General features: G+C 45.1%; 2 protein-coding genes across 3 annotated transcripts in view; one reads left to right on the top strand and one right to left on the bottom strand.

Moving 5' to 3' along the window:
- LOC140481068 (uncharacterized) overlaps positions 1 to 7,322 on the top strand; it is a 43,710-nt gene extending 36,388 nt beyond the window's left edge. Inside the window, exons 1-2 of one of the 2 annotated variants that reach the window (XM_072576678.1) lie at positions 860 to 1,014; positions 2,521 to 7,322. In XM_072576678.1, the coding sequence (XP_072432779.1) occupies positions 2,617 to 5,973 (3,357 nt within the window). In that variant the 5' untranslated portion in view covers positions 860 to 1,014; positions 2,521 to 2,616 and the 3' untranslated portion in view covers positions 5,974 to 7,322. Of the gene's footprint in view, positions 1 to 859; positions 1,015 to 2,520 lie in introns of those variants that run through there. The other variant, XM_072576679.1, reaches the window with a different exon arrangement.
- Positions 7,323 to 15,549: 8,227 nt separating this feature from the next.
- LOC140481067 (uncharacterized) overlaps positions 15,550 to 25,330 on the bottom strand; it is a 38,539-nt gene continuing 28,758 nt past the window's right edge. The window contains exons 3-5 of the mRNA XM_072576677.1: positions 23,734 to 23,963; positions 19,544 to 23,088; positions 15,550 to 17,131 (exon numbers count right to left, since the gene is read on the bottom strand). Coding sequence (XP_072432778.1) covers positions 19,547 to 23,088; positions 23,734 to 23,963 — 3,772 coding nt within the window. The 3' untranslated portion in view covers positions 15,550 to 17,131; positions 19,544 to 19,546. The remainder of the gene's footprint in view (positions 17,132 to 19,543; positions 23,089 to 23,733; positions 23,964 to 25,330) is intronic.

Here is a 25,330-nt window from a genome sequence, read left to right as displayed (position 1 = left end):
GTTTCAGAGCCTGATTGCATACTGTCTGTCATCCAATTTTCATATATTCTGTCTCTCCAACTCTGCACTCCTACCCCTCAACCCCACTTTCTCCATCATTAACAACCCCTTTGTTTTTAACATGTGGCTTCTACACTTTATGTTCCCTTTGCTTTCCTCTGCCTATGTCAAAATTATTTTAAAAAGCCATTTACTAACAACTCTCAGTTTTGAAGAAGACTTGTATGGGTCTTGAAATGTTAACTTCATTTTTCTCTCTCTACAGAAGCTGTCAGACCTGCTAAGTTTCTCCAGCATTCTCTGTGTTTATCTCAAAGATATGATGAGAGCGAAATGAATTCTTTCATTGGTTCCACTTCCATTTCTGAATGCTCACAGTTCTGGATCTGGTGTATTATTGCTCCTGTTTAGGACACCTCCATTCTGAAGTGTCCCCTAAGTCTCCCTCTTCTTCCATAACTCCTTTTGCAATGGAATTCTTAGCCAGACTTTCCTTTGGACCCTCCAGAATTCTAGTGCTGTCTGCTGTCCTTTATAAGACAATGAATACTCAGGTGACCAATTACCAGTATCACATTGGCTTCAATAAACTTGTACCAGTGGGTACAATACAAACAGCACAAATGACCCGCAAATGATGCACACATCAGGTTGCCAATAATTTCAGCCAATTACCTCAGGGATCTGTATGTTTCTCTTTCAGACTTGCTCGATCTCCACTTGTGTGGCCCTCCCTTTCTGTCAGTGAACATTATGAACAAAGCAGTCATTTAAATTTAATCATAGAGAACACAATGCTGGCTTTGATTTCAGTTACACGAGATGATCACCTGCAGTTCCTGTGCAGTCATTTCATTGTTTGATCTCTGAAAACTATGAGAAGAATTTGCAATTAAAAGGAAATGAACTGTGATCGAAGGTTTGCTTTGTGTTTGGGTCTTGTGCTCCAGACTCGAGTCTGTGGTTACGACCTGTTTGTTTTCGGTCTCTATATCAGCAAGCCCAGGCTAAGTGGTAAGTCATGAAGACAATTTTTCATTTAAAAAGTGCTATATTCTAACCTATACCCATGAAAAGCTCCTTCAGTTCAATCTGTGATAACGTCCCACTCTCACCTTTCATGCTAGGTGATCTGTGCTGATGACTCAGCTTCTGTATTAGCCCCTGGTGATCCACTGTTGTGAGTGCTCACCCAAGGGTCTTTAGTGTCCAGTGGGCTGGTATAAAGTTCCTTGCAAGAACAAGGGCAGGATTTATACAATTAATGGTAGGACCCTGGATAGTCATAGAGTCACAGAGCTGTACAGCATGGAAACAGACTACTCAGTCCAACTTGTTTATGCTGACCACATATCCTAAATTAATCTAGTCCCATTTGCCAGCATCCTGATGAAGAGCTTGTGCCCAAAACATCAATTCACCTGCTCCTCGGATGCTGCCTGACCTGCTGTGCTTTTCCAGCACCACACTCACGGCATGGAAACAGACCTAATCCAGGCTGAACATAATCCCAAACTAAACTAGTCCCACCTGCCTGCTCCTGGCCAATACCCCTGAAAACCTTTCCTATTCATATCTATCCAAACAACTTATAAAAATTGTAATTGTACCCACATCCACCACTTTCTCAGGAAGATCATTCAACACATGACTCACTGTCCATGTAAAACAATTGCCCCTCGTGTCTTTTTAAAATCTCTCTCCTCTCACCTTAAAAATGTAATCCCTCATCCTAGGGAAAAGACAACTCCCGTTAACTCTATCTGTATCCCTCATCTTTTTAAAACTTCTATAGAACAGAGAGATAGGGGTTCAGGTTTATAATTCTTTGAAATTTGTGTCACAGGTAGACAGGCTGGTTAAGGAGGTGTTCAGCGCACTTGCCTTTATTGCTCAGACCTTTGAGTATCTGAGTTGGGACGTCATGTTGAGGTTGTGCAGGATGTTGGGGAGTCCCCTGCTGGAATACTTGTGCAATCTGGTTGCCCTGTTATAGGAAATATATCATTAAACTGCAGAGGGTTCAAAAAAGATTTACCAAGATGTTGCCAGGACTGGAGGGTTTATATTATAAAAATAGGCTGGGACTTTTTGCATTGGGGTTCAAGGGGTGACCTTATTGACGTTTATAAAATCATGAGGGACATTAATAATAGCAAAGGTCTTATCCCTAAGATGGGGGAGTTCAAAACTAGGGGGCAGAGTTTTAAGATGAGAGGAGAAGGATTTAAAAAGGACATGAGGGACAGCTTTTTTACACAGAGTGGAATGAACTGCAAGAAAAAGTGGTGGATGTGGAGGCAGTTATAACATTTAAGACATTTGGAGACATATACGAATAGGAAGGGTTTGGAGAGATATGAGCCAGGTGCAGGCAAGTAGGGCTAGTTTAGTTTGAGAACATGGTCAGCATGTATTAATTGGACTGGAGGGTCTGTTTTCATGCTGAATGACTCTGTGACTCGATGACTATATGGACAATGTGAGAGCACATTTAATGAGTTGACTGTTTTCCTGTAGGTAAGAATTGAGCCGAAAGTGGACGAACTTGATCTTCACAAGTTAAGGAAACATTCAATCTCATCTCACTATCATACACATCACAACAAGACAGCAATGGAGGAATATGTAAACCTGTTGACCAAGCTTCAAAAAGACTATCAGAAGCTTGAAGACCTCAGATCAAACAATATCAAGGAACATGAAAAGGTCTACAATTCCTCTGAATGTGTTCGGCTGTTAATTCTTCAACAAGAACAAGTCTTCCTGAACAAAATAGAGGAAGAACAGTATGAACTGAAGAGACAGCTGACAACCCTACAGGATTCTAACCAAATAAGCCTCCAAGAAGGAATCTCCAAAATTGACCAGAGACAAGAGCAGATTTTACTGCTTTGCTCTGAACTTCAGACATTGATAAATTCTGAAGGCAAGCACACAGATGGCAGGGAGATTCAGAAACAAATAGCCAAATTGTTCTCCAAAGACAAGAGCTTCAATATCACATTGAAGAAGCCTCAGTTTGTTCCAAGGCTCCATCAGGGCCTGAAACTGGGAGAGATAGTATCAGAGGAACAATCAATTCAATTCTCCTTCTCTTTATGCCAAAGTGGTGAGGTTTGGAGTCCGGTGATTCTTGGACAGCAGAAAGGTAACTCAGTGGTGCAATATAAAGTTGAGGCAGGGAATGCAACTTTAAGTGACAGTGCAGAATGTACTACATATAGTGCAGTCTCTTGGCAAAATCCAGACTGCAGCAGCACTAGTCAAAACTATACTCTGTCAGAAAATCCTTCAAATGTTCAAGATGCTTTAGGTTTCTCCTTACAGGACGGCATGGAGGGTGAAGTGAACTGGAAAGGGACTGATGGAGAAATACTGAACAACAAAGGGACGGTGCTTCACAAGAGCTCCCAGCTTTGCAGCAACATGCTAGCCTCAGGAAATAAGATTCCTCTGAAGGTTGCTGACCATCAAACAACTCCATTTCCAAACACAGAGAAGTGTAGTCTAATGCAGAGGGAAAATCCTGGAGGTGAAGATTACATAAAGTGTGGACCTTCAGCCTTTCTTGAAAAGGGAACTACTTCAGCCTCATGGCTGGATGGTGAATGTGTTCCTCTGATTTCACCAAATGAACTGGAGAAATTAGACATGCTGAAAGAGAGAGTGAACAGAGATCCCTCAATGATTCAAGACATAGATATTCATGACTCCATGAGCTGTCAGTCCCCTGGTGTACAAAGTTCAAGTCTGTCCAGTCAAAATAGGAATGAACTAGGAATAGCATCTGTGACCTCTCCTTATACTTTACAGATTCAAAGGGATCAACAGCAAATTAATAGTAACTACTCAGTGATGAGAAATCAGATTGAACCTGCACTGGCTTCTCAAACTATCACGTCTCCAACTAACAGCCATGAAGTCTCATCAACACAGATCCATCGAAAGACTTGTGTACCCTTTAGTGATCTCAACAACTCTGTCTCACAATTTCACAGGGCTGTGACGAGAAATGAAGCAAATCAATCAAACCCCACCAAACAACAGGAGTGTCTTGAAGCTGACTCAACAGTTGATTCATCTCAGACAGAAACTTCCCAACCAACTAATCATGATTCACTTTACAGAGTGACTGCAGCTTTTATCTTTAATGACGATGCGGAAGATCTCACCTTTATTGAACATCCTATTGGGATGAACATGAAAGCAATGAACCAGACCAAGGAAAACGATCCTGAGCTCTGTAGGGCACAAGCCATCAAAGCCAGTCATGTGCCTTCTGCATTGCAAAGGGGTAGTCTTAAAATGTCACATTGGACATCAATGAACTCAATCAGCAAAGCACGAAGCAAGCATGACTGGGGGAATATTGCAGCAAGTGACACTGAGACCCCAAAAATGAACAGAAGATTTAAGATGAGCTTCAGTAAAAGCTGTCTGGATCTATCTGCAAATGACAGACCTATAATCCCGGATCTCAGGACTTTCAATGATCCCGAACAAAATAAGCTCAAACATCTTTCACAAAGGAGTTTCTCATCCACTGAAAGCCTGGACTCTTCCAGTACCTTCCTGGTCAATTCACCTCGAAGCTTTGAAGAGAGGAAGAAAATGCCCAGCAGGGCTTTGAAACCTCGGTCAGCATCAAAATCACTGCAGCATCACTCAAAAGGGAAATACCAGCCTCATTTTACCAAAACTGTTGGATGTGAGACTAATGAGAAAGGCTCATCTCAAATCAGGAATTCGAGAGGAGGGTCCCCGATTCCAGCTAGAAGACTGAGAACAAATTTAAACAATGGCTCATTTCCAAACTCTAAAGAGCGTCCATCCTTTTCTGTAGATAAGGTTAAGTCTCCGAGTCACCATAGAATGTCGCATATCAATTCCTCAGAGTTCAGAGTTCACAGGTCACAGTTTCAGCCAAAAGTGACTAGGAAACCTGAAAACTCAATTCGAGGAGATGGGAAGATCTCGCTATCTCCAATGTCACAGTTCAGCTTTATTTCTGACAGTGGGGCCTCTGCTAAGGTGGCTGCATGGATGAAAGCCAATGACCATTATCGAAGAGAGAAATCTCATTCATCCCTCGCTGCTTCAAAAGCTTGGAGCAAAAGTGAGGCCAACCTGAGCTGCCAAGTCCAGAGAGGAGCTCATTTCTTCAAAAATGTCCTTGTTGAACAGTTTGGAAAGTTTGGTTGTGGGCAAACAGATCTGAACCTTCCTTATGGTATCCACACTACTCCCCAAGGTGCCATGTATGTGGTGGATTATGGGAACAAGAGGCTGAAGGCCATGGACAGAAAAGGCAATGTCACCCAACAAATTCGATTAGAGCGTGGCACTTACTTTGACATTTCAGTGAGTAGCCAAGGCCTGCTTGCCCTGAGCAACATCTCCAATAAGTCATTGGATATTTACAGCAAGCATGGAAAACTCCTTAGCATCATCACTGAGGACTTCCAAAACCCACGGGGTATCACTGTCAACGTGTCTGACCAGTTCCTCATCACTGACACAAAGCAAGGAACCATTTCAGTCTTAACACTGGACCCACAAACTGCACAAAAGCTGGACAGCAAGGTCGTGTCTGGCTTTAATAAGCCTTATTTTATCAGCATCAATAGCTCAGAGCGTGTTGCTGTCTCAGAGAGAGGTTTTGATGGTGGTTGCTGTGTGAAGGTTCTGGACAGAGACTTACAGGTTCTTCATGTCCTGGGCAGCACCAAATCCAGTTTGACCACTGAGCTTTCAAACCCATGGGGTGTCTGCATCGATGAGCAAGACAATGTATTGGTGGCAGACTGGAGACACAAGCACTCAATCATCCTGTTCTCTCCATTAGGTCCTGCCAGCCTTGTTGTAGAGAGTGGACTCAGTAGCCCTCGGGGCCTTGGGCTTGTCCAAGATGGGCACATTGCTGTGGTGGACAGCATGCACAATTGTATCAAGGTGTTTCGTTACCGATAGAGTAAATTCACCAATTGACAAATACTCACTGAATCAGTATAAATTGGCCACACAGATCCACCCCTGTAGCCTCCCATCAAAATCAAAATTATTAATGTAGTTTTTTAAAAAATTATGCCTAATTCTGAATGTTTTTGAACTATTCCTATTGCATTGATCTTGGTAACCTTTTATTTCACATTCTGAATCTTTTTTTACTCTGTCTGGTAGATGGCAGTCAAAAGGGTTTTCCCAGGATCCTGGCCAACATTCCTACCTTAATAAATATGAGCAGAACAGATGATCTAATTGGGGAAGGTCCTTCTCAGTGTTGCTTTGGATGCACACTTATAACTTGAACCCAAGTGAGGAGCTGGTGAGATCATCAGAACAAAAGATTTTGTTAGTGGCAGACAGAAACGACAATGTGGTGTCAGCATTTTTGGTATTGTGTTCTTCTAGTGAAGAGAGGTTGATTCATCTTGACTTATAAGATATAGAAGCTGAATTAGGTCATTTGGTCCATTGAGTCTGTTCCACCATTCTATCATTCATATGTTTCTCAGCCCTATTCTCCTGCCTTCCCCCATGGCCCTTGATCCCCATACTAATCAAGAACCTATTTATCTCTGTCTCAAATGCATTCAATAACTTGCCCTTCACAGCTCTCTGTGGTAATGAGTTCCACAGTTTAATAGCCTTTGGCTGAAGAAATTCCTTTTCATCTCAGCTCTCATCCTTTCACTCTGAGGCTGTGCCCTTGAGTCCTTGTCTCTCCCACTAGTGGAAACATCTTCTCCACATCCAGGAGGGGCAATGGCCTAGTGGTATTACCATGAGACTGTAAGTCCAGAAAGAGGTCATATTCAGGGGACCTGGTTCTATTTGCCCCACTACAGCAAATGATGGAATTTGGATCCAATAAAAATCTGGAATTAAGAGTCTAGTGATAATCATGAAATTGTTGCTGATTGTTGTAAAAACCCATCTGGGTCACTAATATCCTTTAGGGAAAGAAATCTGCCATCCTCACCTGGTCTGGCCTACGTGTGACTCCAGACCCACAGCAATGTGGTTGATTCTCAACTGCCCTCTGGGCAATAAGGGATGGGCAATAAATGCTGGTCTAACCCGTGATGCCCTCATCGCATGAGTTAATTTAAATTCAGGCCTCTATTTAAATAAATTTAAACTTTATTCAGGCCTCTCGGTTTTGAGCCTTATGTCAGTGGTGGTTAATTTATTAGAGGGGATTCTGAGACCCAGGGTTTACATGCATTTGGAAAGGCAAGGACTGATTAGGGATAGTCAGCATGGTTTTGTGAGTGTCTCACTAAATTGATTGATGTTTTGAAGATGTGACAAAGACATTGCACCGTACTGACCAGACATCTCGATTGGACCTAGTCCCATTTGCCAGCACTTGGCCCATATCGCTCTGAACCCTTCCTATTCATGTACCCATCCAGATGCCTTTTAAATGTTCTTTTTACCCACCTCCATCGCTTTGTCTGGCAACTCATTCCATATATGCCCCACCTTCTGTGTGAAAAAGTTCCCCTCTCACCTTAAACCTAAGTCCTCTAGTTTTGGAGTCCCCCAACCTAGGAAAAGACCTTGGCTATTCCCTTATTCATATCCTTCTTGATTAAGACCCCCTCAGCCTCCAATGCTCCAGGGAGAAAAGTCTCAGCCTATTTAGCCTCTCCCTATAACTCAAACCCTCCAGTCTTGGCAACATCCTTGTAAGTCTTTTCTGAACTCTCTTCAAGTTTAACAACGACTGTAGAAGGGCGACCAGAATTGTCCACAGTATTCCAAACGTGGCTGCACCAATGTCCTGTACAGTTGCAACATGGCGTCCCAACTCCTATACTCTGACCAAGTTCTGACCAATGAAGGCAAGCATGCCAAATGCCTTCTTCATCAGCCTGTCTACCTGCGACTCTGCTTTTGAGGAACTATACACCTACACCCCCAAATCTCTTTGTTTGGCAATGCTCCCCAGGGCCCTACCATTGACTGTATAAGTCCTGCCCTGAATTGCCTTATTAAAATACAACACCTCACATTTATCTCTTTGTATTATCTACAAACTTAGCAACAGTGCCCTCAGTTCCTTTGTCCAGATTGTTAATGTATAACGTGAAAGATTGTCCCAACACAATCCTGAAGAACTCTAATAGTCACCGGTTACCATCTGAAAAAGTCTTATTTATTCCTCATTTATACCTTCTGCCAGTCAGCCAAGCCTCTATCCATGCCAGTACCTTACCCCTAACACCATGGGCTGTTTCCCTATTTAGCAGCCTGCTGTGCGGCACCTTGTCAAAGCCTTTTTGAAAATCCAAACAGATCATGTCCATTGGATCTCCTTTGTCTAACTTGCTCATTACCTCCTCAAACAATTCTAACTGATTTGCCCTTTGAGAAAGCAGTGTTATTTTACCATGCACTTCCAAGTACTCCACAATCACAGGCTTAACAATGGACTCGAAATGGGCATTTGAGGAAAGATTGGGTTGACTGGGCTTGTATTTGCTGGAATTTAGAAGAATGAGGGGGATGTCATAGAAACATATAAAATCCTGATGGACTGGACAGGCTAGATGCGGGAAGAATTATCCCAATGTGGGGATAATCCAGAACAAGGGGTCACAATCTAAGAATAAGGCGTACGCCATTCAGGACTGAGATGAGGAAGACTTTCTTCACTCAGCGAGTTGTGAACCTGTGAATTCTCTCCCACAGGAAGCTGTTGGGGCCAGTTCATTAGATATATTCCAGAGGAAGCTGGACACGGCCCTTGTGGCTAAAGGGATCAAATGGAGAGAGTGTGGGAATGGGGTAGTGAGATTGCATGATCAGCCATGGTCATATTGAATGGTGATGCAGGCTTGAGGACACCAAATGGCCTACTCCCACACCTATTTTCTATGTTACTATGTTAAACTGGACTGTTACATTTGCCATTTTCCGGTTCTCTGGGATGTAATGATTGTTCAGGATGATGGGGTTGAGTCATGTAGTCAGGGAATGAAACCGAAAGATGAGGTCAGCATCAGTGTACACATGGACATCCTCCATTTGTATAGTGCTAGAATGCTTTACAGCCAATAGAGAACTTTAGAATGAGCAAGCTCAGTTGCAATTTAGAAAATATAGATAATTTGCTTTTATATTGAGTCTTTAGTCTAAATAAACATCATCACAGAAATGTCATGAAAAATCATTTGGAACCAAGCCACATCAGGAGCTATTAGTGTAGGTGACCAAAATCTTAAAGGAGCACATTGAAGAAGAAAAGAGGGGAAGAGAGTTCCACTGTAGGTAGAGAAATCCAGCAGCCAAGGGCAAGTCATCAATAAAGTAGCAATTAAAATTGGGGATGCTCAGGAGGCTAGAATTGGGGGAGTGTAGAGATCTTGGTTTTAAGGTTGTAAGTGATAACGGAACTGTTAGAGTTGACTGTCCTATGCCCCTCACATGAGTACTTTCATCACGCCAAAAAAGGAGACTTTGGGGCTGCTTGATAAGGTCAGTTTTGTGAAGCATCTCAAATGAAAGAAGTGCAGACACTTTGAGGCTGATACCACAGATTAGGACCTGGTAGAGTGAAGAATGTGCAGCTGAGGCCAGAAGTGGAAAAAAAACAGAAACTTCTTCAATATTGAGATAGGAAGGAGCAACGGCTTGCTGAGATGTGAATGAGGAGAGAATTTTCAATTAAAAGCAACAGTGAACACAGCCAGTGTAGGCCAAAAATCAGAGATATGAGCCAGCAGGAAAAGAGGTAGGTCTCAACATAAGAACACAAATTCTAAATTTATCTAACTCTTTCCTCCTTAAGTTTTATTTTAAATCGCTGAATTAGAATTCCTTCAGAAAGATCTTCATTGTTTTACTGAATTTCTCACTGTAAGATACATGTGACAATAAAATAATTCATTTATTCAAAAAATAATTCATTCAAAAAATCAATTATTCATTCTTTCATTCAAAGAACCTTCACTGTGGTCAGCAGCAGTATAATAGGATAGTGAGGTTCCAGTTGTACTACTCAGTGTAATTATCATTGCAATGTTCAAAACATTTTGAGTTTAAACAATGTGCAATAGATAATTAATTGAGTAACATAATGAATTGCCCTACAAAATATGTTTGTTATACGTCTCTGAGTGTATACATATTAGGATGATTGGTGTGTGATTTATATGTACCTAAACTTTTTTTATGTTTGGATTTTAAACTAGTGACATATGGGTGTTGGGCATTATTATGAAGGGGTTTAAACATTAAGTAGGTCAGTCTTGGAAAGGCTCGGAAAGGAACTTGCAAGTGTGGTGTTCCCGTGTATCTGTCCTTCAGATGAAGTCAAGTGGTGAATTTCTAAAGTGCATGTTGCAGGTAGTACACAGCAGACTGTTGGTGGTGGAGGGAATGGATGCTTGTGGTCATGGTGCCAACCAAGAGAGCTGTTTTGTCCTAGAGGGTGTCAAGCATCTTAAGCATTGTTGGAGCTGCCTCCATCCAGGCAATTGCAATGAATTCCATCACACTCCATATTCCTGTGCCTTGTTAATGGTGGAAATGCTTTGGGAGTCAGAAGGTAAGTTATTTGCTGTAGTGTTCTGAGCCCCTGACCTGCTCTTGCAGCCACTTTGTTTATTTGGTGAGTCCAGTTGAGCTTCTGGTCAGTGGTAATCCCCATGATGTTGATAGTGGGGATTCCATAAGACCATAAGACATAGGAGTGGAAGTAAGGCCATTCGGCCCATCGAGTCCACTCCGCCATTCAATCATGGCTGATGCGCATTTCAGCTCCACTTACCAGCATTCTCCCCATAGCCCTTAATTCCTCTAGACAACAAGAACCTATCAATCTCGGCCTTGAAGACATTTAGCGTCCCGGCTTCCACTGCACTCCGTGGCAATGAATTCCACAGGCCCACCACTCTCTGGCTGAAGAAATGTCTCCGCATTTCTGTTCTGAAATGACCCCCTCTAATTCTAAGGCTGTGTCCACGGGTCCTAGTCTCCTCGCCTAACAGAAACAATTTCCTAGCATCCACCTTTTCAAAGCCATGTATTATTTTGTACATCTCTATTAGATCTCCCCTTAATCTTCTAAACTCCAACGAATACAATCCCAGTATCCTCAGCCGTTCCTCATATGCCAGACCTGTCATTCCAGGGATCATCCGTGTGAATCTCCGCTGGACACGTTCCAGTGCCAGTATGTCCTTCCTGAGGTGTGGGGACCAAAACTGGACACAGTACTCCAAATGGGGCCTAACCAGAGCTTTATAAAGTCTTAGTAGTACATCTCTGCTTTTATATTCCAACCCTCTTGAGATAAGAGACAACATTGCATTTGCTTTCTTAATCACGGACTCAACCTGCATGTTTACCTTTAGAGAATCCTCGACTAGCACTCCCAGATCCCTTTGTGCTTTGGCTTTATTAATTTTCTCACCATTTAGAAAGTAGTCCATGCTTTTATTGTTTTTGCCAAAGTGCAAGACCTCGCACTTGCTCACGTTAAATTCCATCAGCCATTTCCTGGACCACTCTCCCAACCTGTCTAGATCCTTCTGTAGCCTCCCCACTTCCTCAGTACTACCTGCCTGTCCACCTATCTTCGTATCATCGGCAAACTTTGCTAGAATGCCCCCGGTTCCCTCATCCAAATCATTAATGTATAATGCGAACAGCTGTGGCCCCAGCACCAAACCCTGCGGGACACCGCTTGTCACCGGCTGCCATTCTGAAAAAGAACCTTTTATCCCAACTCTCTGCCTTCTGTTAGACAGCCAATCCTCAATCCATCCCAGCAGCTCACCTCGAACACCATGGGCCCTCACCTTGCTCAGCAGCCTCCCGTGTGGATTCAGTGATGGTGACACCATTGAATGTGAAGGGATGGTGTTTAGATTGACCCTTATTATAGATGGTCATTACCTGGCATTTGTATGGCACGAACGTTACTTGCCACTCATCAGTCCAAGCCTGGATATTGTCCAAATCTTGTTGCATTTGAACATGGACTGCTTCAGTATCTGAGTCATGAATGGTGTTGAACATGGTGTAATCATTAGCAAATGTCCCTACTTTTGACTTTATCATGGAGGAAAGTTATTCATGTAACTCAGTGGGTCAAATGGCCTACCTCTGCTCCTACATCTTAGGATCTTAGGTCACAAGTTTGAAAGCTGCAAGTTCCTAGCCAAGCCACTCACCATCCTAACTTGAAAACTTATTGCTGTTCCTTCAGTGTTACTGGGTCAAAATCCTGGAATTCCCTCCCGAAGGGCATTGAGAGTCAACCTACAGAATCTAGACTGCAGCAGTTCAACAAAGCAGCTCACCACCACCTTCTCAACGGTCACTAGGGACAGGCAATAAATGATGGCCCAGCCAGTGATACCCACACCCCATGACCACTTGTTTTTTAAAAAAATGACATTGCAAAATATGGAAATGTAAACAAGACTATTATTGAGCCTGAAGGTATGCTCCAAATCCTCATGCAAGACTTTAATAAAAGCATTCATTAATTCCATTTTATCAACTGGGAGTTGTAGGTGGTTTAATCTCGTTTAGAAGTCCCATCTTTATTGAGCAATGTTCTTATCACAACATAATTCTCATTCTTCTTCTACAGTTAACCCAAGCTTAAATATAAAGATGTTGCTTGCTTTCCAAAACTGATTATATTTTAAAAGTTTATTATATCCCCTACCGACATTCTCCCAGTGAATAGAAGATTAGTAAATCAAAAAATATTTTCCAAATTACAAAGTGAATTTATAGGGAAACAGAGGAAAATGTTTCCACTTATTGCAAAGACTAAAACTTTGGTTTATAAATAAGAGTCCCAAATAAATCCTGTGGCGGACTTAGGGGAAACCGAGAGATTGCTGAGAATGCAACTCACTGTCTTAAAGAGTGGTGGAGGTGAGTAACACTGATGCTGGATAAACATGACGGAGAACAAATATGGCTTGCTGATTAAGTGTGATTAAGAGAAATGACTGATGTGTAGCTCTATACTGGCATGACCCAGGTCAGTCCAATAACCTTTGTTTATCCTGTACTTTCCCAATCCATACAATAATGGCAAATCTCAGGCTTCAATTTTAGTTTCTTATCCACTCCCCAAATCCCTCTGTTTCCTGAAAGACCTGAGAACCTGTCAATCCCAGCTTCAAACTCTAGACGATAACATCTCCACTTCCCTCAGCAAACAGAAAACAAGCTCTGCATTTTGAATGAACCATGTCCTCATCTCAGTCCTAAGTGACTGACCCCTCGCCCCAACACTGTGCCTGGGTTCTAGATTCCTAACCAGGCAGCTGGTCTCTCCATATTGACCTTATCAAAGACCTTCAGAATTTTGGATGCCTTAATTAGACCATCTCTAATTCTACCAAATAAGATACCATACACCAGTTTACTCGACCTCTTCTCAAATGACAGTCTATAGATAATGAAAGGAGATATACCTCATGGATCTGTACCACTCCCATTAGAGAGTTTCCCTTATAGCAATAGTCTCCACAGACTCCAGCTGAGAGGCAGGTGTACCATTTGCTGCAAGGATACTGTCCGGACTGTAAGATCAATCAAGGATATTACTCTCAACATGTCTGCTTCAGTCTCTTTCCCAAACTAAGAGTTAGTTAGTGCACTATCCATGTGTGAAACAAATGGGTGTCTGCCACATTTGCTTCCAGCAGGAGAAGCAAAACACTGCTGCTCAGCCACTGTGTGCACCTACATTTTCCATCGAGAATGGAGCTGCACTGCACAGAGTGCCCAGCAGGTGGAAACAGTACCCAGAGATTGGCTGAGCTGAGAGTTTCATTGCTGTGAGATTTCTGAATTTACATTCATCCCCTGCTAAACGTACTGAGCAGAGGTGATTTGTTAAGATCCTGGGGAGAAAGGCAAAAATTGTATAGTTGTTTTAAAATGTACATGTCTCTTTCTGAGGCTGGCATTTATTACCCATTCCTAAATTCCTAAATGGTGTGCTGCCTTGTTGAACCAATCAATGTGCTGGACACTAACTGAATGACCACCTCCAGGGTCAGTTTAGAATCAATCACATTGCTCTAGGTCTGCAGTGGTATATGGCCAGACCCAGTAAAGTTGGCAGATGACCTTCCCTAAAGGACACTGGGCCTGGGGTTTTCCCCATTCAGCAGCATCTTGGTTATTCTGATTTCAAATTCAGTTTTAGAATTGCATTTTCCAATATCCCATGTCAGATTTCAAATCACAGACCGGATTTTTAACAAAGCAACTGTGGTTAAGTAAAAAAGCATGAATCCCAACTTGTGTAAATAGCACCTTGAGATTATGGTTCAGATAACTTCATAACCTTCTGTACGTTTGGTCTCAATGCAAAGAGATTTGATCTCAGCCTGCAACAGACTGGTATCAGGAGCTATCCCAATATTTAATTTGATTTGCAAAAGTGGAAATCACATGAACTCAAGTGTGCAAAACAGGAACTGGAGCCCAACTCTAAGACTGATTCAAAGGTTCTGTTACAGGAAAAGGAACTTGCAATCTTACAGTACCTTTCACAAGCATAGGACTTTCAAAAGTTCTTTCTAGTCTTGGTTGAGTAGTTAGTGTTACGAAGTAGGAAACAGAGCAATCAACACGCAGACAGCATTGAAATAATGGCCATGTCTGAAATACCTCCCCAGAGGCCAGTGTCCCATCACCAAGTCACCGTTTATTTATACATGACAAGGTTTTGACACTAGTACAGCTCCCTCAGAGTCAGCTCTCAAGACTGTCAGCGTGTGGGACACTTCTGTTTTAACTGTCAGCCAGGGCTCCATGAATAGACCAGATTAACAACCTCAATCAGGGAACTCCGATTCTATGAGGTCCACCCGGCTGACAGCTAAAATCATGACAATGTCACCTGTTTCAGTGATGTTTGTTGAGGGATAAGTATTAACTCGAGGTCATTTGGGACAGCTGCCTCCTGCTCAATTTCTAAAGTACCCAGAGTACCAGCAGTATGTACCATCTACAAGATGCACTGCAGAAATTCACCAAGGCTTCTTAGACAGCAGTTTCCAAACCCATGACCACTTCCATCTAGAAGGACAAGGGCAGCAGATGCATGGGAACACCACCCACTGCAAACTCCCCTCCAAGCCACTCACCATCCTGACTTGGAAATGTATCGCTGTTCCTTCAGTGTCACTGGATCAAAATCCTGGAATCCCCTCCCTAAGGCATTGTGGGTTTATCTATAGCACATGGACTATAGCGGTTCAAGAAGGCACTACCACTTTCCTAATGGCAGTAAGAGACAGGCAATAACTGCTGCTCCAGCCACTGATCCCCATGCCCTGTGAATGAATAACAAAGTCCCGGAGTGTCTGCCTATGGTTAGTGTATCCTCTAGAGGGTGGAACATTGATTTTGAATCAATGCAGAGAATGTTGTGAGCTGAGCCCAGGGGATTGGTGCCACAAGTGCTAAAGGATTTCTGTCTGTTTTTACCAGTTCACATGGACAGCATTGTGAATGAGCCAGCAGCAGTTTAGACACAAGAAAACAATGCACTTAAATCCAAAACTGTTGTATTTGGCATGAGAGGGAAAGAATCTCCAGTAGTAACACTTTTATCTCAAAAAAATCCATGTATAAAAACCAGAGAGAGAGGAAACAGCAGCCAGCTGAATATTTCAGAAATGATCAGTAACCCTCCATACAAATGAACATCAGAACAGCACCAAAATTAGCAAATCAATTCAAGACTGCCCAGCAACCCCTGCTTGCCCCTCTAAAAACCACTATCAGAAATTTTACAGTACATGAGAAAATGGGGAGTTTGGGCAACCATTGAGATTTTTTCCCAAAGCCCAAAATCAGCCCCAAAGGTAATCTGGAATGCTGAGGTCAGGCTCAGAGGGTCAGGTGAATGCTTGTGAATCTCTCCCTAATTCCATCAAGAAACCCAAACGCCGCAATCCGTCTCCCAAACTCAGAGTCCAACATCTGTGACCTCCACTCAGGACTTAACTTGGTCAAAGTTCCCCTCCATTGGGGCCCTGGATTATCTTCATTGCTGTCCTTTTCTTGTGAACACTCTGAAGCAGTAATAACCAGATGTACCCATTTCAACATCCAGCAAGTACAACTGTGTATTTCTCTCAACCCAGGTAATGGCTCCCTCTCACTGCCCCCTGAGAGATAAACAAGGGACAATGAGGAGCTGGCATATGTCTGGGGCAGAGGAAGGTTGGTGAGCTGTTCCCCAGAGGAAATATTGCAAATTGTGTGGAGAGCAATACATTATGGGGCTGGAGAGTCCAGTTCATGCTGCACATAAACACAGCCTCCCAAACATATTCCCACCTCAGCCAACAAAACTCTTGAAAACTTTCATCAATCTAATATAACCAGCACTCACAAACCAAAGATGCAATCTGTGGTACTTGCATGATTCACATGGACAAATACATCACCATTAATCATCGACAACATCATGGGCACAACTAGTCGTGTCATTTGAACTGCTCAGATGGGCATATACACCATTATAATGATAAAACAGGAGCACAGCTTGTGATGGGATGATGAGAATAATATAGGACACAGAAGGTTGCTTCCCATCATTGCCAGTGGCACAGTGTGACTATACTCCTAAACTCAGATGAACCTGCTCATATCGCACATAGTTTAAACTCCAATGTCTTGACCAGGGGTCAGAAAGCAATATCCAGAGGAGTAGAGGGAAGGGGTATCCACTCCAATCAGGGATTAGGACAAATCCCCACTGACCTTTCACACTCACTTCCCATGAGCATTAACGCTGAAGGAAATAAAATTAAGAAAAATAAAAATTGTATCCAGATTGCATCAGGAAAAGCCCCGAATACTGTACACACTGTTTTACAGCAGATGTAGGCCATTAAACATAGCAGACTGCAATGCATATTCACAGAATTATACATTGATATGATGACAAAGAGGTCAGTCCTTTCCCTGAATTACGTGGTGCTATCCCAGAGAACTGAGCCTGATGAACACTGCTGCCTCTCTCTGACATCCCATCCTACGGCACAGAATATCAAACAAGCCAGGGAGCCCGAACCCAGCGCAGTGATTCTCTGTGCAAACAAGCCAGACACCAGAAGCATTCCTGAAAAAAGGACAGAAAGATCAGGTGAGTGAAAGCTATTTCTTCCTCATTGTCTCACTCACTGCTCTGTAACAGAAAAACAAAGGAAGATTTAACACACTCTACACAGCATTCAGAGAGTGTCGCACTGCCGGAGCTCAGTACCGACGGAGTGTCACACTATCTGAAGGTCAGGACTGAGGGGTCATCGCATTGCTGAATGGTCAGTACTGACGGAGTTTCACATTATCCGAGAGTCAGTACTGAAGGAGTGTTGCAATGTTGGAGGTCCGATGCTGAGGGAGTGCCACACTATCAGAGGGTCAGGACCGAGGGAGTGCTGCACTGTTGGAGGGTCAGTACTGAGGGAGCGTTGCATTCTCGGACAGTCAGCATTGAGGGAGAGTCACACTATCGGAGGGTGAGTGCTGAGGGAATGTTGCACTGTCGGAGGGTCAGTGCTGAGGGAGTGTTGCAATGTTGAAGGGTCGCTGCTGAGGGAGTGCCGCACTGTCGGAAGGTCAGTACTGAGGGAGTGCCACACTGTTAGAGGGTCAGTGCTGAGGGAGTGCCGCACCGTCAGAGGGTCAGTACTGAGGGAGTGCTGCACTGTTGAAGGGTCAGTACTGAGGGAGCGTCACACTGCTAGAGGGTCAGTATTGAGGGAGTGCTGCACTATCGGAGGGTCAGTGCTGAGGGAGTGCTGTACTATCAGACGGTCAGTGCTGAGGGAGCACCACAGTGTTGAAGGGTCAGTACCGAGGGAGTGCCGCACTGTTGAATGGTCAGTACTGAGGGAGTGTCACATTATCCGAGAGTCAGTACTGAAGTACTGAGAGTCAGTGTTGCAATATTAGAGGTCCGGTGCTGATGGAGTGCCACACTATCAGAGGTCAGTACCGAGGGTGTGCTGCACTGTCGGAGGATCAGTACTGAGGGAGCGCTGCATTGTCGGACAGTTGTCACACTGTCAGAGGGTCAGCACTGAGGGAGTGTCGCAATGTTGAAGGGTCAGTACTGAGGGAATGCTACACTGTCAGAGGGTCAGTATTGAGGGAGTGCCGCACTGTCAGATGGTTAGTGGTGACAGAGCACCGCACTGTTGGTTGGATGAGTGCTGAGATCACTAGTCCAGATGGCTGTGCACCCAGCAGGTCATACCCCATCAACCATATCCAGTGTCACACTGACAACACCATTATAGCACTAAGATGTAACAAGCAGAATAAGTAAAAGGGAAGCAGGGGATGTAATATATTAGGATTTTCAGAAAGTGTTTTATAAGATACCCAAATAAGGCTACTTAATAAGATTAGAGTCCATAGTGTTGGGATGATATATTGACATGGATAGCTGGTTGGCTAACTAATATAGGACTCAGAGTTGGGATGAGGGGAACTATTTTCAGACTGGGAACTTGTAATTAGTGGAAGGCCAAGAATCAGCACAGTGGTTTTCAACTCATTTTTGAATGAGGAAAGTGAATGTACTATCGCCAAGTTTGTTAATGACACAAAATTACAGGGAAGGCAAGTAGTGAGGGTGACACAAAGACTCTACAAAGGGATTTAAACAATTAAGTAAATGGGTAAAAAAACTTGCAAGACAAGACATAATGTGGGAAAATGTGTGGTTATGCACTTTGACAGGAAGCAGAGACAAAGTAAATGTTATTTAAATTGAGAAGGTCTTTAGAAAGCAACAGCATTGAGGGATTTGGAAGTTCACAATCATGAATCACAAAAAGCTATCATCCAAGTTCACCAGGTACTAGGCAAGAATGGCCTAATGGCCTTCTTTCAAAGGAAATGTAGTGTAAATGTAGGCACGTATTGCTGAAACAATACAAGGCACACATCAGGCCAGAACTGGAAGACTGGAAACAGTTGTGGTCCCTTATACTGTCCTTGGAGACAGTCCAGAGAAAGTTTACTCGGCTGATCCTGGGTATGATGGGATTTCTTTATGAGGGGAGGTTGGACTTTTATTTAATGGAGTTTAAGAGAATGACAGGAGTCTTTATGGCAATATGCAAGACTGTTCGAGGCCTTGACAGCGCAGATGTGGAGAAGCTGTTTTCCCTTGTGGGAGAGTCTAGGACCAGAGGCCATCATTTCAGCAATGGGTCACACATTTAAGACAAAGCTGAGGAGGAATTTCCTCTCTCGGAGGGAGTGAATCTGTGAAATTCCTTTACCACAGAGAGCTACGAGACTGGGACTTGAAATATATTTAAGGCTGAGACAGAATTTTAATCAGTAATGAAATTGAGGGCTTTGGGGAAAAGACAGTGATGAGAGTTGAGGATTATCAAATCAGCCATGATCTGATTGAGTGGTAAGACTTGATGAACTGATGACTTCCTTCAGCTCTTTTCACTTAGCACAGCCATTGTAATATATCCAGTCAGTCAGTGACATAACAACAGCTTACCCCTCATAACGGTGTTTCCTTCTTGTAATTAAAACCACTCGTCGGGCCCTCGAATTGAAGTTTGATAGCTTGTTTGAGATTTAGTTCAGGATCCAGGGTTGTGATTGTGATCAATGGTTCCATCATCACTTTCTCTACTGTACTGGTGCTGTTCAGCTTCTGGGGAGAGGCCTTTGGGCCCCTGGGATCTCTGCCGTGAGACTTGCTGAGGATTCCATTCTGTTTCTCCTCCAGCCCTGAGGACACAGTTTGTTTGTCACGGCACCAATAAAAGGGGGAGATCTCCCGCTCAGTGTGCAGTTTGTTGTTGTCAACTGATGTTATGAGTGGTGATCCAATCTTTGAGCTCCCCTTAGTGATTTCAGCTTTGGACGTTTGCTCTGGGACACTGGTCAGAGCAACTTTCCCTGATGCTCCCTTCTTGCCCTTGGGACTGGTCTGTGTCAACTCAATGCCCAGCACTGGGCTCGATAAGCATGAGCTCCCCCCATGTCTGCTGGGACTCTTTGCTGACTCTGATATGGCACTGGTCTGTGAGCTGACTTTGGGTTTGACCAGTGTTGACGAAGGGGAGGTGAGGATGGAGTGTCGACTGCGGCTGCGAGGCAGAGAGTGTTGTTGGATCTGTTGAGTGAAGGTCAGGCTATCAATAGGCACTGTCTGGTCAGTGGCCAGGGAATGGGAGGTGGAGGAGGTGACAATGGAGGAGTTTTTGGAACTTTTCAAAGAGTTGTTGGACATGAGAGACTTGCGATGATCCACAGTGGAATCTGGGGACCCAGAGGGAGAGCTTGTTGCCCCCATTTGTTTTTTCTCACTGACCATGCGATTGGTAGAAAGCGTCTCCACAGCCACCACACTGGGACTTCCCGAACTGTTGGATGTACCAGAGGACAGAGTCTTCATGGTGGTGGTGTGCTGCTCCCCTTTCTGCCCAGGCACTGGTGCCACATAACCATTGAATGCCGGTGCACCAAATTTCTCTAACAACTTCATGATTTTTGTTTGCCCACGTTTGGCTGCCACTCTCATTGGGGTGCGGCCATATGAGTCAGCATGGTTAGGATCTGCTCCCCTCTCCACAAGGATCCTAACCACCTCAGTGTGACCTTCCTGGGAGGCTATGCAGAGGCCGGTGGCTCCCTGGTTACAGGCATGATCAACAGGAGCGCCACTTTCAATCAAAAATTGCACCACAGCCGAATGGCCTTGCCAAGCTGCTGAATGCAGGGCTGAGCGATGGTCATTATCCAAGGCGTTCACCTCTGCTCCATACTTGACCAGTAACTTTACCAACTCCAGGTTACCCTGCCAGCTACACACGTGCAGAACTGTCCGTCCGTCCAAGTCCCGTGCCTCCAGGTTGGCAGCTCCTTCGTCCAGGAGCAGCTGCAGCATCTCCATCTGGTTGTCCAAGGCCAAGAGGTACAGCAAAGGCCTCCCGTCTGCATCCTTCACGTCTACACTTGCCCCTTTGCTCAACAGCATCTTCACCACGTCCTTGTGACCTTCGAGAGCTGCAGAACACAACGCTGTTCGCCCATCATAGCCTCGCCAGTCCACAGGAGATTTATATCCCAGCAGGATCTCAACGCACTGGCAATGGCCTTCCTGAGCTGCCAGGATAACTGGTATCCTTCCATCATTGTCCACTTCTGTCACCCTGGCACCCTGCTCAATTAGTGCCAGACAGACAGAGCAGTGGCCCTCAAAGCTGGCCATGTGAAGGGGTGACCAGCCCATGTCATCGCGGTGGTTCTCATCCAGACCTCTGTCCAGGAGGGTCTGGACCACCTCAGTGTTGCCATGAGCAGCAGCAATGCTGAGTACGGTTCGACCTTCACTGTCGATGGTGTCCACAGCCGCACCCCAGAACAGCAGAGCATTGACAACAGCTGCATGGCCCATGGAGGCTGCAGCCAGGAGTGGTGTACGCCCAGTGGAGTCTGCCTCATCCACATCGGCTCCACCCTCCAGCAGCAAATCCACTACGTCTGCGTGACCTTCGTATGCAGCCACCAAAAGCGGGGTCAGGCCATCGCGGTCCCGGTGCCCCACCTCCGCACCCTGCTCGATAAGCAGGCTCACCACATTGGCATAGCCACGGCTGGCAGGTACACAGAGTGCTGCCACAGACAGTGCCGAACGCCCATCTGCATCTCGGTGATTAATGTCAGCACCGTGGTCCAGCAGGATCTCCACCATCTCTCGGTGACCCATGTAGGCAGCAGCAATCAGTGCAGTGCGTCCATCGGTGTCCACCTTGTTGACGTTAGCCCCATGCCGTAGCAGGGTGAGGGCAATGTCTTCGTGCCCACCCCAGGCAGCAGCCCGTAGCGCAGTGCGATGGTCAGTGTCTACACTGTCCACCTCAGCTCCCCCAGACTCCAGCAGCACAGTGACAGCTTCAGAGTGCCCTCCCCAGGCTGCTGACCGCAGTGCAGTCCAGCCTTCCTGGTCAGCATGATTGATGTTGGCACCATGTGAAATCAGGCAGTGAAGGACTTTAGTGTGGCCCATGCGAGCTGCCAGGGTTAAGGGTGTCTGTCCTTGATGGTCTTCAGTCTCTAGATCAGCCTGCCTGGACAGCAGCAGGTTGACCACCTCCAAGTTGCCACTATAAGCTGCGTTGGCAAGCAGTGTGCGCCCATTCGAATCACGCTGGTGGACACTCGCCCCATTCTCCAGCAGCATCCGGATGGAATCCTCCCTCTCCAGTGCGCGGTGAATGACTCCCGAGGAATCTGCTCCCTCCCGGTCAGCCGCGTAGGCACCGGCTTTGACCAGCAGCTGCAAGACCTCCTGCTCCACCGGCAAAATGGAGGCCAGGGAATCTCGGCTGACTGGCGCCCCACTCCACACCATCCACAATGCCAGACAGGAAGGCTCAGGCTGGAGCTGGGAGTGGACGAGGTGCCGGGCATATTCTTGTACCTGAGCAGCGGTCAGTTCCTTGGCACGGCAAGTCAGTGCCATGGCCAGCATGGCATGCCCCTGTGCCACATTGCACAGGTACTTCTGAGTGCAATATTTAACATCCAGCAGCCACTCAGCAAAGCTGTGGTGAAAGACAATCTTGGTGCCCCCTTCCCCATCTAGCAGGAGTTTGGACAACATCTCCATCTTGCGCTGGAAATCATTGGCTGTTAAACAAGTGCCTTTGGTCCACACAGCTTCAAACAACTGCCGGGGGGTCAGAGGTCTCTGAGCAGCCAGCATCACATTGAGAATTGGCTGGATCTTGGTGAACTGCTTGCGGGTGAAGAGTCGTTGGCACAGCCAAAGGTAGAGGCCGTTGAGGGTGCCCGGAATATCACGAATCTCACGCAGCATGATAAAGTTATCCAGCACCCCGTCCAACACTCTCTCCAAGTATAGGAAGCAGCCATTGCTCTTGATGTGAAGCTGATTTAACATCTCCGCAGTGTCACGGCTCAGGTGCTGCCTCAGAGCTTCCTCCTGGTCTAATCGGCACAGAATGTACTGCTGCACGTCCTTCACAATGTGGGATTTACGGAGATCGTCCAGGCAAATTTTCCTGAAACCTGTCAAAAATAAAAGCAGGTAAAATGAGTAATTTGCTGCTGGCTCCTGTAGAATGGTCATGCAAAACACGGACAGGACACGCAACTCATTCAATCCAAAAGCAAAGGAGCCCATTTTGCTTTTGGCCATCTCTTTGAAAGAACGATCCAATTCACCACTTTCTCTACCCACAGTCCTCCAATTCTTTTTCCTTCCAGTTATTTCTCTAATTCCCTTTAGAATATAGAACATGACAGCGCAGTACAGGCCCTTTGGTTGCACCACCCTGTGAAACCAATCTGAAGCCCGTCTAACCTATACTATTCCATTTTCATCCATATGTTTATCCAATGACCATTTAAATGCCTTTAAAGTTGGACAGTCTACTACTGTTGCAGGCAGTGCATTCCACACCCCTAGTATTCTCTGAGTAAAGAAGTTACTCTTGATTCTGCTTTCTCCTCAGGCATCATGCTCCAGATCATAACACCCCACGCCTTCAAAAACTATCCCTAACACCCGCTCGTATTCATTTGCTGATTCTCTTCAATCTGTGACCCTTTGGTGACTAACCCTCCTGCCCCTGGGAACAGGGAACAGGGTCTTCTGTTAAAACTTCCTGCCAATCTGAACTCCTTGATAAACCTCCCCTGGACCATCCTCACCTGAAAACATTCTGCTAATTGTTTTATTTTGTTTTCGAGCTGAACATGCCAGGAGTAACCAGGATGGGAAGAGTTCCTGGTGATTGGACAGAAGCTCAGCGATGGTCCCACTCTTCCCAGAAGGCTTCCAGTCAGCATCTTTGAAGATCTCCCCTTCATCGATGGAGTCCACGAGCAGCAGAAGATTCTGTGATGGGGGCTGCAGGTCCAGCAGAGGAAGAAGGAGAGCTCTGTGTGAGGCAAAGTGGAAAGGTGAGAGTCTATCTGAGACACTTCCATCCTTATCTCAGGAAACCTAACTTTCATATAGAAAAAGCCAGCCCTGACATTTGAACACCATACCAATAGCTCACAAAACACTGCAGACAGGCAGGGGAAATGTGTTTATGGACTGCAGCAAGAGAAAGCAAGACTCAAAGAAAGAGGTGGATTTTGGTCAGGGTGTGGGCTAAAGGTACATCCACAAATGTTGGGAATACTTGAGACAACAGAGTGAGAGGAATAGAGAGAATGATGAGATAGTGAGGAGGATGGGATAGGGGCTAGAGGAACTTACAGAGATAGAGAGGGGCGTAGGGGCTAGAGGGGGTTACAGAGGTAGGGAGGGGATGTAGGGTCTGGAGGAGGTTACAGAGGTAGGGAGGGGGAGAAGGGACTGGAGGGGGTTACACAGGTAGGGAGGGGTGTAGGGGCTTGAGGGTGAGGAGGGAGGGGTTAGACCACAGAGAGCTTTGAAATCTAGGGTCAGAATTATAAAATTGAGGTGTTCCTGAAATGGACATGCTGATATGTTAAGGACAGCAAATGTTTCTCTTCCTCAAAAGGCAGTCGATGCAGAATATTTCTAAGGCAGAATCGATAGATTCTTGATTACCAAAGGGTTGAAAGATTATTGGGAAAGGTGTGGGTTGAGGTTAAAATCAGATCAGCCGTGATCTTGTTGAATGGTGAAGCAGGCTCGAAGGGCCGAGTGGCCTCCTCTTATTCCAATGAGCTTACTGTTGGTAGAATGTGGAAGGTAGCCTAGAGAGATCTGGAACCAAGGAGACTGGAGCTTTGGTGAAAGTTTCAGCTTTCAGATGAGCTGAGAAAGGGGTGAATGTGGTGATCCTAATGTAGGGAATTCAAGTGGCCTTGGTGATGGAGGATGGGGAGGAAGGCTGAGACACAGAAAGCGGTTCAATAATTGAATAATGCATGAAACATAGTCGTGTGTGTGTGTGTGTGTGTGTGTGTGCGCGCAGCAAAGATCACAAGCCAAATCGAATCTACCCCTCCAATTCACACTCTGAGTGTGGCTCAGGGAGACCTGAATACAACTGAAGACAAAGACAACCAAATGGTCTCATGTTCAGTTGCACTTTTCATTTGTAACCAGGGCTGGGCAGTGCGCAGCAAGAAGCACATGTTGAGGGAACTGATGAAAACCTGCAGCATCATGTACATCTGACCATCGCTGGCTACATAGGGCCTGATAGGAAAGGAGCACATGACTGACCAGACTTATTACAATAGCTAATGACCCTGAGCACACAGTGAGTATCCGAATCAGCTAACACTGGAATGTGCTCAACAGACACATCACACATTCCTCACA

This window comes from Chiloscyllium punctatum, chromosome 9 (genome assembly GCF_047496795.1).
Source record: "Chiloscyllium punctatum isolate Juve2018m chromosome 9, sChiPun1.3, whole genome shotgun sequence".
NCBI lineage: Eukaryota > Metazoa > Chordata > Chondrichthyes > Orectolobiformes > Hemiscylliidae > Chiloscyllium > Chiloscyllium punctatum.
The sequence above is the reverse complement of the archived record's forward strand: the minus strand, read 5'-3'. Positions and strand labels throughout refer to the sequence as shown.